Source organism: Mucor velutinosus (assembly GCF_035048745.1).
Source record: "Mucor velutinosus strain NIH1002 chromosome Unknown tig00000165, whole genome shotgun sequence".
NCBI lineage: Eukaryota > Fungi > Mucoromycota > Mucoromycetes > Mucorales > Mucoraceae > Mucor > Mucor velutinosus.
In genome coordinates, this window is record NW_027041913.1 from 992,720 (window position 1) to 1,007,168 (window position 14,449).

General features: G+C 38.4%; 5 protein-coding genes across 5 annotated transcripts; 3 read left to right on the forward strand and 2 right to left on the reverse strand.

The window, feature by feature from the left end:
- Positions 1 to 964: 964 nt before the first annotated feature.
- ATC70_003279 (uncharacterized protein) lies at positions 965 to 2,782 on the forward strand (the record flags this gene model as incomplete). The annotated part of the gene is made up of 7 exons (XM_064822642.1): positions 965 to 1,119; positions 1,240 to 1,292; positions 1,367 to 1,438; positions 1,506 to 1,685; positions 1,759 to 2,351; positions 2,412 to 2,579; positions 2,648 to 2,782. 7 exons carry the CDS (start codon positions 965 to 967, stop codon positions 2,780 to 2,782), a joined length of 1,356 nt encoding a protein of 451 aa, XP_064679242.1.
- A 240-nt stretch (positions 2,783 to 3,022) lies between these two features.
- On the reverse strand, positions 3,023 to 3,664 carry ATC70_003280 (uncharacterized protein; the record flags this gene model as incomplete). The annotated part of the gene is made up of 1 exon (XM_064822643.1): positions 3,023 to 3,664. One exon carries the CDS (start codon positions 3,662 to 3,664, stop codon positions 3,023 to 3,025), a length of 642 nt encoding a protein of 213 aa, XP_064679243.1.
- Positions 3,665 to 8,148: 4,484 nt separating this feature from the next.
- Positions 8,149 to 9,115, forward strand: ATC70_003281 (uncharacterized protein; the record flags this gene model as incomplete). The annotated part of the gene is made up of 5 exons (XM_064822644.1): positions 8,149 to 8,188; positions 8,253 to 8,411; positions 8,476 to 8,546; positions 8,602 to 8,794; positions 8,865 to 9,115. 5 exons carry the CDS (start codon positions 8,149 to 8,151, stop codon positions 9,113 to 9,115), a joined length of 714 nt encoding a protein of 237 aa, XP_064679244.1.
- A 1,069-nt stretch (positions 9,116 to 10,184) lies between these two features.
- On the forward strand, positions 10,185 to 11,686 carry ATC70_003282 (uncharacterized protein; the record flags this gene model as incomplete). Its single annotated transcript, XM_064822645.1, has 3 exons — positions 10,185 to 10,306; positions 10,359 to 10,705; positions 10,785 to 11,686. The coding sequence occupies 3 exons, from the start codon at positions 10,185 to 10,187 to the stop codon at positions 11,684 to 11,686; spliced, it is 1,371 nt and encodes a 456-aa protein (XP_064679245.1).
- Positions 11,687 to 12,218: 532 nt separating this feature from the next.
- ATC70_003283 (uncharacterized protein) lies at positions 12,219 to 12,752 on the reverse strand (the record flags this gene model as incomplete). Its single annotated transcript, XM_064822646.1, has 3 exons — positions 12,219 to 12,359; positions 12,422 to 12,507; positions 12,569 to 12,752. 3 exons carry the CDS (start codon positions 12,750 to 12,752, stop codon positions 12,219 to 12,221), a joined length of 411 nt encoding a protein of 136 aa, XP_064679246.1.
- Positions 12,753 to 14,449: the final 1,697 nt, after the last annotated feature.

A 14,449-nucleotide genomic window follows, 5' to 3' on the forward strand; every position in this document is an offset into this window, starting at 1 on the left:
TAGGATTTCATAATACAAAATGCACTGACAGCAAAAATGCAACAGCAAGTTTTAACCGATGGATCAACTCCGAATACTTGGGCCACATACCCTTCAAATGTACCTTATGAGCATTCTAGTCTGGGGATTGGATGGTTTGGTGTAATATGTTCGATGGACACGATGAGGGCCACGCCCATTTTGATTTTCAAAACGTGGGGTTTTGTCGTGAGTTTTGTGTTCATATGTAACTTTATAAATGCACAAATCAGAGGACAGATTGATTATATAATTCAAATTGTAAAGCGCCTTTATTTTCTGCTTCTTCTGTGGCTAAAAGATTCATAAGCTCATGAATCAAAGGGAGAAATGCTTTTGAGATAAAACCTCCCCTGTTTATATACTTTTGGCACAGTCAAATCAACCATGTGTTTGGGACAAGACGAGAAATTTATTGTGACACTTTCAGCCTACATTTTCCCCGCATTTTAAATAATAAAATGCGGGTTTGCCCGGATGTGCTTTAAATGAAAATGTATTCCGCCTTACCCTTTGTTCTAAAAGGAAGAAGTGATTGTTTGTTAATGTACATGAACAAGGGTCAAGAACTCTAATGGGCGGTGAATGTAGACAGTCTGGGTGTGATGACGGTTACGATGGCAACCAACATCTGAGAAAGAGATGGCGTTTACCAACAGCTTTTTGTATGAAATTTGAACGGGAAACCACGGATGTAGTTCATTTACATCAGCTACTAAAGGCATTACATATTTGCTTTCCGCTGAAGAACGCGTTAAAAATATATCCCGAGTTGTTGAATACAAATCCCTTTTACCGCCGTCGTCACCCGGGCAAAAAGGGAGAGGGCCCTTTTTCAATGTGGAAAAGTAAATAAAGATTTCTTCCCCACTTATTTATATAAAACTCATTTTTATTTTTCCCCACTCTCTTCAGCCTTTTCCTTTCTCTTGATTAATAATTCATAATGCAATATTCTCGTGTATCACCTCTTGCAAGTAGAATCACTCGTCTTTCTGCTTCGAAAACCACAACCGCTGCTTTGCGCAACTTGTCTCAAGTTAGAAACTTACACGTTCAAGCTCCTGCAGCTTTATACACTGTAGGTTACGATCGTTTGAGGTATTAAGATGGATCCAAAATTGGGTTGGAAGAGAGATTTAGAGAAGGGAGCAAGAGAGAGAGAGATGGCATCAATCAACATTTGAGATCTGGCATTGATTAACATTTGTAAAATCATAGACAATCAAGTGGCTTCAAGAACGGCATCTTTGTGAATCAAATTAGAAATTATGGTAACGTATACCAAGGAGAAGAATTCAATAACAAGCTAGGGGTTACTCATTTCTTATTCATTTCAAAACAATAGCTGACAAGGTTGTCAAGGTTCCCCAGATGGCGGAGTCTATCTCTGAAGGTACCCTTAAACAATGGGTGAAGCGTAAGTAGCTGAAATGTGTGGTTAATGTGCATACAATGGTTTGCTTATACTGGTATATCTTTTGCAGAGGTTGGTGATTTCGTTCACCAAGATGATGAGGTTGCCACCATCGAAACCGATAAGATTGATGTCACCGTCAACTCTCCTGCATCAGGTACCATTGTCGAGGTGTACGCTCAAGAAGAAGACAATGTCTCTGTTGGTGCCGACTTCTTCAAATTGGAGCTTGGTGATGCACCAAAAGAAGGTTCGTGGGAATTATATCACTCACTGTATCACTTTCTGTATATTTACTCTATGATTGTAAACAAAAACATTAGGTTCCGCCCCTGCTGCCAAGAAGGAAGAACCCAAAGAACAACAAGCTGAAGAATCAAAACCTGCTGCTGCTGCTGAACCCAAGAAGGAAGAGGCTCCTAAGAAGGAAGAAGCTCCCAAGCCTGCCGCTCCCTCTACCCCCAAGCCCGCCGCTGCTGCTGCTCCCAAGGCTGAAGAGACTGAGAAGGTGTATGGTAGCCGTAATGAGTCCCGTGTCAAGATGAACCGTATGCGTCTCAGAATTGCTGAACGTTTGAAGCAATCTCAAGATACCGCTGCTTCATTAACCACCTTCAACGAAATCGATATGACCAACTTGATGAACCTTCGTGCTGAATACAAGGATGCCGTTGTTAAGAAGCATGGTGTCAAGTTTGGCTTCATGTCTGCCTTTGTCAAGGCTGCTGCTGAAGCCTTGCACGAAATCCCTGCTGTCAATGCTTCCATTGATGGTCAAGAAATCGTCTACCATGACTTTGTTGATATGAGTGTTGCTGTCTCTACTCCCAAGGGTCTTGTCACTCCTGTTTTGAGAAATGTCGAGGATATGGGCTTCATTGATATCGAAAAGAACATTGCTGAGCTCGGTAAAAAGGTAAAGCTTAAATGGATTTGCGTCGAGAACAAGGTTTACTCACAAGGAAGATGATATTAGGCTCGCGATAACAAGATCACTATTGAAGATATGGCTGGTGGTACCTTCACCATCTCCAACGGCGGTGTCTTTGGTTCTTTGATGGGTACTCCCATCATCAACTTGCCTCAAACTGCTATTTTGGGTATGCACTCCATCAAGGAAAGACCTATTGCTGTCAACGGAAAGGTAAGAATAGAGTGCGAGTGAGAGATGATTGGTGTGCGTGAAACTAATACTGTTTTTATGACATGTAGGTTGAGATCCGTCCCATGATGTACGTTGCTCTTACCTATGATCACAGACTCGTTGATGGTCGTGAGGCCGTTACATTCTTGGTTAGAATTAAGGAACTCGTTGAAGATCCCAGAAGACTTCTTTTGGGTGTTTAAATTAAGCTTATATATATGAAAACAAACCCATAACGATAAAGACACTACCTATTTGATTTTCTTTCTGCATTCTTCCATTCTTTTTAATGAATAAAACAAACAATAATATACTACATGTATACGCGTATACTAGATTTGCTGTCATTCTTGAATGTGAGTTTTTGTAGTGGTTTGCATGTTTATTTATGAATAAATCGCTGTTCATATGAGCATAATTGTAGGTTTAAACGTCAAGTAGGTTCAAACATAATAGTAACAGCCTGTGCCATCGGGAACAGTATTGGTATAGTTGATGAGGGTACCGGCTTTCTTTCTCTGCTGTTGCAATTGGTGCATACAGGCTTCAATGCCGAATTGCTCATGGTGGAAGTAGTAAGGAATTACTGGCTTAAGAGGTTGAGCGTTTAGATCCATGGCCTGTCTGATAACTGGAGTAGTTACACCTTCGCGTTTTATACTTTCTTTAGGGAGACTATCGTTAGGCACGAGAGAAGGAAGCGCATTTTGGACGTAAGAGTTAACCGTTTGATAAAAAGGATCAAACCTGTTAGCCTCTAAACCTGGGGTAAGCAAGAGCAAGCTTGAAACGGGTGGGAGAGGAGGTAGGTTCTCACCACGGATTACCAATTGATTAGAAACAGCTTTTTGTACCATGTTAGTGCCTTGTGGGCGTTCACCAGATGGAGCAGAGGTAACAGATTCCTTGGGGAGCACTTCAACGACAAGCTTCTCTGCCATAGTAGGAGAAGTACGTTCAGTCAGTTGTATTTCAGTATTGAGTTCCTCTTTCACAGTGACTTTAGACTTCTTGCTTTTCTTATTCTTCTTTTTCAGATCACCATTGGTATGCTCATTCTGTCTCTTCTTGTTAGGATTGACCATTTTGAATTGACAAATGTGGAGGAAAAAAAAAGAAGGGCTGGTGTCTGGCAAGATCTCGCCTTTTTTGCACTGATTTGGCCTTCTTGCTCTCTCTGAGAGCATATCTATTGCTGTAGAGCAGTGATATGAGTGGTGCTTTGATGGACTGGCTTTTTCGCGCTTGATCCGTGTATGTGTATATGGTGTATCGAATATGAGCATTGACGTGAATGTCAGGATCTGTTATCATTGGTGCATGCGTAACCATACCAGCATATCGTTTCCTCCTAGTAGTAGAGTATATTCAGACAGTTTTTCTGTTCATGAAAGGAGATAATTTGGATAGATAATGTACTGCAATGACTAGAGTAAATGCTGATTTAGTTCTCAAGTATGTGTTGCATTTGTGTAATATAATAGTGCGGTACCTGATTTTTTTGCAACGTTGCATGAAGTTGGGGCTATACGACTCATAAAGACTTGATAATCAACTATGAGTGGTTTTAATCCCTACCATGGTAAGGAGTCTCTCAAAAGGTACATAAAGACATGACTCAGAGCTTTAAATCATCGCGCCTTGATTACTGTCTAGATAAAGAAGTTTTTAGCCTTAATAAAAGAAAATTTTCAACAAAAAGAATGTTGTGTTAGAACACAGACCTCTTTCTAGACCAGTAGAGCTACTTATGAGCCTTGCACTTTGTACCAAGCTCCTGCGTTCCCTGTAAAGACTATGAATTTAGAACACTGACTTGTAGATTGTATTTAGTTTTATAATCATTGCATCTAGTTTAAACTATTTTCTTATAAGACTCTGCTATGATTTTGTATAATCTACGCTCCTCTCGTAACTGTGAAATTGAGATATCCAATGTATAATTCAATTCCTTTTTTGTCATTGAGAGCAAGACTGTCTGAGGTGCATCGCTAGTATGTGCTACAATAATCATAACAATAAATTTATGGTCCCTAGACACTTTCAAAGCCTCCAAAAGGACAGAAGTTAATCGTACAAGTATTTGGTGGTCTGATGTTGTGAAAAATAAGACCTAAAAAAATAGCATGGATAACGACAGTATTATGTAATTCGCAACCTACTTTCTAATAGCTTCAAGAGCATCTATTATTGCTTTTATGATTAAAAGAATGTTGAGTTTGCCAGCAGGCCCCACCAGCCGCCAAAATCAATTTAATATCAGACTTTTAGCTTACTCCAGATTGGCCAGATATTGATGGTTTTTCGACTCGTTTCATCTATTTTGCCAGATTCGACTATAAAAATATCATAATCAACCCATGCTTCTTTAAGCTGGTCCCTGGTGGTAGGGCGAAGTGGTAGAACTCCCGTATGCCAACGGGAGGATCCCGGTTCAAATCCTGGTGAACGCAAGTTGTTTGATTTTTTTGACCTAGTACTGATGTCCTCGTTTGGTGTTTTGTGCTCTTATCCATGATCTATATTTTGACGATTTCCGCAAGACTGTACTGGCTCTAGGAGTCGCACCTTATTAGTAGTAGATTTCTTTCCCAACTTAGTTCAAAAAATATCTTATTCCCCTTCATTGCAGACATTGGGTCCACCAACAGTCTTGTCTATCACTCATAGCGACATTTACAGGACTTTAAATAAAACCTGGAGCTCGTCTCCCCTACAAAAAAAAAAAAAAAATGCTTCTTTAAGCTAGCCCGTGATGGTAGGGCGAATTGGTTAAGCATCCAACATGCCATCTGGATGATCCCGGTTCAAATCCCAGTGAACGCAAGTTGTTTGATTTTTTTGACGTAGTACTGATGTCCTCGTTTGGTGTTTTGTGCTCTTATCCAGTATCCATATTTTGACGATTCGCATGATTGTATTGGCTCTAGGTGCTGCACCTGATTAGTAGTAGATTTCTTTCCCAACTTAGTTCATTATATATATCTTATTCCCCATCATTGCAGACATTGGTTCCACCAACAGTCTTTTCTTTCCCTCAATATGACATTTTAAGGACTTTAAATAAAACCTGGAGCTCGTCTCCCCTACAAAAATGTTTCTTTAAGCTTTCTTGGAGTGCTTTTCAAGGCGCATCCAGTGGTACCAAGTAATATAAATGTTTTGAATAACTTATTGAGTGATTTACAAAAATATGAAAAGAGTTTTCTGGCCAAAAAGTCGAAATTTTACATACCAAGGTCCCACAAAGATGATATCAAGCGTTACGATAGATCGATAGAAACATTTTGATTTTATATAAGCCATATTAAAAGTCTTCATTATCAAGGTGAAAAATGCGATCGTTTGATTTTCAATGAAAGCCATGAGGGGTACCTCATGCTTTTTGGTCGATTTTTGTCCATGTTTTTTGATCCCCAAAAAGTTGAGCAATAGTGTCAGAAAGTAACTCCTAGATGACAGCAATTGCTTGGTGCTACTCTGACGGTCTAAAACGGCCTTGAACGCAAGAAAACACAGCTCAAATGCGCCCAGATTTGCTGTATTAGGTGCACTCTTGACTAGAAAGGGGTAATATTAGTAAGCTGTTTACCCGTATATGATGCAGCTACGTGTATACAAATGTGAAACATCTCATAAAAGTTAGACCCACAGATAATATGAAGGTTTTCACCGAAGCAAAGACAAGATAAAGAGCCATCCGAGGTATAAACACGCTCGTATTCTACAATAAAATAGAAGAAGGAAACAAATGTTCTGTAGCCTCAAGCTTAAAAATAACGTTTCAAATCAATTTGTTTCAAGTGTTTGTGTCTGATTAATAAGGAGAATCTTGAAATGCCGGCGGCAGAGTATGCGCTGGTGCGTTCATGTGAATCGTCAGCAACTCAAATCTTTGCAAAAGAGATAACATCTAATAATAGAATGCAATTACGCTGGCAAGACGAATAGACCGCATATATAGTAATTCTTAAGGTATGCCTGATACTGGAAAGCATGATATACATATCATTTGGCGATACGCTAGATGAATTTGACCTTGAAGCGTTTCGTACCATGCACATGCTACTGATTTTAGTACATGATACCATTTTACTAGCACCATGCTTCCAGATTAAATGATAATTTATAGTAAGCTACCCGCAAAAGAAAATAGACTTCATGTGCAAATGATGAGGCATATTGAATAAGACATATATTCTATAAAACAAGCCAATTATGTTGTTCCCGTTGCTCAAAAATACCTGTGCAACGAAGCAACTTACCGTGAAGCAACATGGTAATGTTGAGGTAGATGTTCCTTATGTTAATCCATATTTCAAAATCGTCGAAGCATAAGGGATATTTCAGCAAGCTAACTCCTTGGGCTTCATATACCCGACTAAAATGAGAGAATGGCACAGTGGCTTCATTTTTTTTTTTGATCGAATCGTGAATAGACTTTTAAAACGTCATAATAACGAAAACACTCAAAACAAGGTATTGACTTTGACTCAGATCGCACCTTTCTTAAAACGTAAATGAGAATTTCAATCGAATGATGAAAGATTAGCATGCTGTTGCTTCTCAGCTTATTTACCGCCATGTATTTCTGAAGGACAATGACTGTAACCTCATTCCAGAGTACCTTTTTCCGATGCTCAGATAGTGACAAAATACGTATGGAATGGAAAGTGTCGTGTTTTCTCCTGCTAAATCAGCACATGTCTCTCCATATAAATAAAATGACCAGAGGCCTATACTATTTAACCAGGTACACACACAATACTATGGTGACCATGTATTCGCTTTCCACCGGCATGTATGCTCTTCTCTTCTAACACATGTGTGTGTAAGTGTGTTGTTACAATCTGATTTATTATAAACGGCCATCTTTTTACGGTAGATTGGAATATTTACCTGTTCCATGCTCATCTATTTTCTTCTTTCAGTCGATGAAGAAGAAAAGAAAGCATTGATGTCACACATAAACGATTTTAATGTTTTAATGTTATAATTTGGTTGTTGGAGATTGAAGATTTACTTGGTCCTATACCTTTTTGCCCATTTGCTCCTCTTGTAACAGTTGATAGTGTAACAAGATATAAACATGGCTTCCTGCTTAAGCCAAGCCATGAACCAATAAACTCTACAAAAAGAAATCTGAACAATGAATGAAAAAGTGTTTTCTATATTCTGAAATCAAACCCACTCTATGTCTAAACTATGCACTCGCAAACACAAACAAAAAGTAAGGAATCGAACCAGGAAACCGGTAAAGACTAAAATTAGCAACACCAACATCGTCATTCTGTTACAAAAAAAAAAACTTTGTATTTCAGGGACCACCAAATTCCTACAGTGTAACTTATCATTGTGATTCAAAAGGAAAATCGTAAATGATGTAATTCACATCTAGATTCCAGAACAGGATTCGTTTGGAATCTGTTACAAAAGGACCTATTTATCTTTTTACTCTTTTCTTCTTTTCTTATCTGTTCTTCCATATATTAAATTCTGTCTGAAAGGTAGTAGAAAGATGAAAGTAACACTATGATTCAGGTATACTCACCTCCCCAAAGCATATCAAATGTCAATCAACAACAACACATTCTACATCAACCGAAAAGGTATACCACTCATCGCAATTACTCATACGTCAGTCCAGACGCTTGAACTGACATTTCTTCGCAGATCAAGAGCCCAATCCCTTTGAGCAAAGCTTTTCTTCCATCTCACCCAAGATCAAATTTGAGCCATTCCAATCACCACCCAAGTTGAATGGTGGCGTGGATACTTGGGTCACTAATATCTCATCGTACACATTTGACTCGAATTCCTCCACAACGAATGGTAGTAATGAAATATATCGATCGAAACTATCTAGAGCCATGTTTTAAATGTCGAATTTTAATAGATTCCTACTCATCGGTATCAGATCACCAAGCAACGACTAGTGAAGATAGCGATGATACATTCCATGCTAATGTAAGAATTAATGAGGTTACCAAGGCGCTTAAATTTTCTAATTAGTCTCCAATAGTATAATATGATGCCAATGCAGCCACCTCAACCTCAATCACAATCACAACCACAACATTCGTTTATTCCCACTCCCAACACCACTGCCACTACATCACCAGTAAAAAATAAGCCTACTAAAAAGAGAAATCGTACTGTCAAGCTACCTGAAGACGAAGAAAAGCGAAAGAACTTTTTGGAACGAAATAGAATAGGTAAAGTAACATTCTAGATTCACATCATGTAGCACCATGACACTTATCCAACGGCCGTTTTCTGCTTTAGCCGCATTGAAATGTCGTCAAAGAAAGAAGCAATGGCTTTCAAATTTACAGACTAGGGTCGAGTACTTGACTAATGACAATGAGCAGCTACAGATAGAGGCCAATGCCTTGCGCAAAGAGATCATGGACCTAAAGACATTGCTGGTAGCTCACAAGGATTGCCCTCAATACAATGCTGCACTGGCGACCAAGAACAATTATGCCAATTTACTACCACAACAACAGCCTGTCTACCACCAACATTTTTCCTAAACATGACAACTTGTATGACCGATATGAATGCATGATCGATGACTTTTCTTTTTAATAACACTATGCTTACATATGTGTAAACAAATACACCCCCACAAAGTAGCTTGACACAGTTACTATACGCAGCCTTTAATCAACACTTTATTCTTTGCTTTCATGCCACTACTAATTGCAACAGCAACATTTAATACAACATCTGTCCCCCCCTTGCTCTCTTTCTCTATGACACACATACTACTTGTCCATTCATGTACATACATAGCCTTCTATTTTGTCTTTTTTTTTTTTTTTTAATTAAATGTATATAAAGCGTATAAATAAAGTATGATAGTATTTAATACGAAGTATGCTAATGCAATGCAAAATGGGGGGAGAGGATCATTTCCACTTTTTTAAGGCACATATCAGCACAAGAGATGGATTTCTCGGAAAACGCCAAGAAGAAAAACCTTGTTAAATTTTATAAAGAACTGCTTTTGTGGGCTTAACCCTTCTTCCTTGCTACTTTTTGCACCGTTGACGAGAAGGAAAAGGGGGCTCCAAAAAAGAACAAACAGCATGAAATTAAACAAACAAGGGGAAAATGATATCTTTAGTGCCACGTTCATCATTGAAACGACAAAATACTTAGTGATATGTTGGGACAAATAATGATACCAAATTATGTATCCAATGTTGTGTATATATTCTCCTTTTGCCCAAGTTTTACAGCCAAATCGCTGCTCTCCTTGGACATGAGCTTATCTTGCTTTTTTAGATTAGCATCATCAACATGGATGATTCATAAGTGGTAAAAGATCTTGTTTATCAATCATGTTGCATTAAATCATTGCGTATGCAAGTTGTCAAAAGACTGATGTGTTTTACCGGAAATTTCGCATTACACAGTCAGATATGAGATGTTGGTGTTTAATAATCATACAAGGAAGAGTACCTGAAAAAGGGATATAATGCTGCAATGCAAGGGGTCCTTTTCCTAATGGAAATCTTAGAAACTATCAAATTATATATATAAAGGCATAAAGAAAAAGCCTGGATTTTTCATTTCATTTCTCTTTTTTTCTTTCAAATGTTACAATCACAAATCATCAATGTATTACCTCGCAGAATTTTAGCTGGATTATGGGCAACACAGGAAACCCGCATTTCATTGAACCACCTCGTACCTCATAAATCAGCGAATGAAAAAAGGTAAATTTGTCAGATCAAACCACGTACACTACATGCCTAACATTGTATACAGTCAACAACAGCCTGCAGCTACAAGCTCAGCCTTTATTTGTAACGAATTGCCTGTGAGATACACACATATCTTGAGACTACTATCTACATTATCTCCAGACTCACTCCAATCACCCATCATCCGGAATGTTGCTCACAGCTATCTGCGTGATATTTGCACACTATTACATCCCTCGCTCAAAGGCACATCACCAAAAGCAATTGCCAGAGTATTCAATAATTTACGTCAAAGTCAGGCTACAAATTTGATTCGATTAAAATATGCACTCTTATCAAGCCCAACAGCTGCTTCTGCTACATTAATGGAAAACATAAACACAATTGGCCTTGGAATTCATCTCTTGCTTGGTAAGTTGTCGCACCCCCTTGAAATTTTTGTCTTGGCAAAAAAAGGAGAATTTTAAATAACCCTAGATTTCTATTATAGATCAACATCTCTCGTGGGATGCTCAGTCAAATAATCATGCTCAAAAAACATGTCCTCAGGAAATTGCTCATCAAGCAGTTTCTGACGCTAGAAAATCATTCGCAAATGCATTCGGCAATGATCGCATCATACCAGATATCGAGATCAAACGAGATACCATGACCAACAGAAAACACAAAACGCCTGTCGAACAAGAATTCACTTATATTCCTAACGTATTGCACCGCATACTCTACGAATCTGCCTTATTGTCCCTCAAAGCGCAAGCTATCCATGATGAGGATATCAATCGTGATCTGAATTGGTTTCAGCGTCAATGGAGAAGCAAATCAAGGAATCTTCAGAATAGACCCTTATCACTGCGTATTTTCGGTGGTCCAACAAGCATCGGATTCAGACTAGATGCTGCTGCTCCACTGCTGGAAAGTGATCTCCTGCCTGGTATTCCTTGCGATCCAATTGGAATCCCAACATGTGGTCATGTTCTGTCTTCTACAAGCGCTACCGATGTTCATTCTCCCATGATGGTTGAGTGGGAATCACTCAGCGGTTGGCGATCAGCAAAAGCGTTGGCTAGTCATTGGGGAGGCAACCTGGATGCCGTTACTGTGCAAGGCTTAGGATCAACTATTTATTTAGCCTTGGATCGAGACCCTTCTCTATTGGAACGCTATCCCTCTAGACATGCACTTGCTGCTTCTGCTCATAGTTTACTTCGTCACCATAGACGCACATCTGCTGTTGTTGCATCTGTCGATAGCAATCTATCTATTCAAGCTGCAGCCACGCAATTAGATGCCTTTTTATATGCTATATCCGATTCCCAACAATCTACTTTCAACCCCACACCTCTCTATCATCATCATTCTGTATCTCTCAGTGCAGCTGTTGGACATGCTTAAATTATGATTTCTCTCTTTTCCTATGTATTACACACTCCTTTTCATTTGCATATATTATATATTCCTATCTCTTCTCTACATTTGTATATATAGCACACATTTGCAACACAATCATATCACACTTGATACCACTTACATTTACTACCATTAATGATATAATCTTGCAACATTTTAATACAAACTTGATGTTATGAATTCCTCAGCAAAGTTATTGTTACTCAAAAAGAAAGAGACCCTTAAATAATCATGCAAGTTGCTCATTTTTTCAGGAGCCTATCGTCCTTGAATGAAGATCCAGAATTTCAGGCATGATCAGCCTTCTTACAATGAATCTCATATTCAGCCCAAGTTCAATCAAAGCCTCATTGAATCAATGCAAATCGAAAATTGCGGGGCTTTGAATTAAGCTGGTACCTGAATCGATTTTAAATCATAGCTACCGTCTACATTATATCATACAAGGCTAAATACTATACAATTTTATTCTATATTCTTATATTTACATATTATACAATGCTACATTATTAAATAGTTACAAGGTTTGTTGTTGATCCCGAAGTGATATAGCCTTGACTTTAGTAACAGAGACTGATTTGGCTTTAATCATAACGTGGCTGCGGCTCACAGGGCCTTGATGAAAGGTGGCTGAGGGAGCACCTTTACAATCTGATGACTAAATACGGTAATTGTTATTTTTCATGCAACTACTCTGGATGGGTATCGGTGTAAACTTACTCTGTAAAAGGTAACTTTGACTAACGGGTCGTTTACATCGTATGACCCCACTCTTTTAGATGCCAAATTCCAACAAGGAGAAGAAGCTGCAAAATCGAAATACATGATGAGTGCCAATGCATTACACTCGGCATTAAATGAACGTACCTCCATTGGTTGCACGAATGGTTTGAACGGCACCTTTGCTATCAGGTCTGGAGAAAATTTGCATTCTAAATTGACGGGGTCTTTTGTTCCACTGATTTGTATTGGTATGAACGCTGGCAGCATTGGCAAGAGTTGAGCAGTAAGCGACGATGAGGAGAGCAAGAATAGCGATTGATCTGAGCATAGCAATTGTCTTTGTGCAGTTGATGAAAAGGAAAAATGTAGGAAGAAGAATGTAGCCATCTCGTATTTATATCTTTTTGTCTTCGTTGTACAATGACATGATAATAAAACCATTTTGTTCTGTTTTTATCCAACACTTTTTTAGCTTGAGTGTTTAATAATAGAAATGGCAAACTATCAAAACAAATAGAGATTTGGATTCACCTGATGCTTATCCAGATGAAATTTTATATCAAGCTACGGCGACATTCAAAGACTCCATGAGGCTTGGAAGGAAAATTACCAATTGTTGTCAAATGAAATGGACATGAATGCCGTGTTTTCAGCCCACTTTCCTTGATATTTACATGAAAAACGTTGGGTTACATTATTCTTAATACCGGGAAAGAATGAAATATTTTTTTCAGGGTTTTCTGTTTCTTCTTATTGATGTCATATGTGTGCTACTCTGGAGTTATCGTTTAAAACACTGATTAAACTTGGCATTGTTGCTAATAATAAAGTGTTATTTAACCTTTTGTTGTGTTTCTGTGCTTGCTATTTGCCGCCCCCACACTTGCATCTACATCCAATCATTTCTCCACGCAGTAGACTATCTACACCTGTCTGAAAATTACAAAATGAGTGTGCTTCATCTACAATATGTCACATTTGAAACTGCTTGCTGCAAACACTGAAAGTCTCTATGGCTGTTCGTACATATCTGTTTGGTAATGCATGTATAATTGATCATAATTAAGATAGCAAATGTGCTACTCAAGTGCCTTCCCTTTTATCTTGAGTTTCGATTGTTGTCTTGTTCATGTACCTATATTTATACACTGATAGTGCCATTACGTGTATATATATATCAGTCTTTATCCCAACAGGTGTAACTTGTTATTTCCCATTCTCGGGAACATGGCCTTGATATGTTGTGTTCGCGATTTCGTGTTTGATAGATAGAGTCATTTGAGTTATACATCGCTTGATACGCTACGTTATTTCTATCACGCGGCTGTAGACATACATACGTATACATCATCCTATCTTGAATATATTTCTTGCTTTGTAATAAACATGCTGAAATTTCCTTCGTAGATTATACTTTGTTGTTAGTAAACGCCCAAGAACTTTGTGTACCACCATGCATAAGAATGACGTTAATATCATTGTGATATCTCTCGATTTTGAGTCCTGGAAAGGAGAAAAACTCTCGAGTATGTATCTACATACGATGGAATTGGGGTTAGTTTCATCAGAATGGCGAAAGAGATGAATACATGACAAGGTGGTGGCCGTTTGCTTGATCTACTCTAGAGATATCTGACGTAGAGCATCAGAATGTGGTACAACTCTCCATAAGTCCAGTATTTCACTTTTCTATAAAGGTTTAATAACGGATATCATCTAAAATATATATACTGGAAAACTATGAAAAAAAAATAGACAAGCCAATCATATCCTTTTAAAATCTAATAGTATTAAAAGCCAGAACAAACGAGGGCATAACCACCGGCGAAGCCGGCAATGGGGAGGGGGTTTGGGGGAGGGGGCTTAGCCCCTCCACCAAGAACATCAAGCATCACAATTTGCATAAAGTGTATGAAATATCTTTTTGTTAAAATCAAATCGAATTATCATGCCTCCTGTTCAAGCTAGAAACTGTGTAACCTGTAGAGTTGCTCTACCTGAAGATTACAATTTTCGAAAATGTGA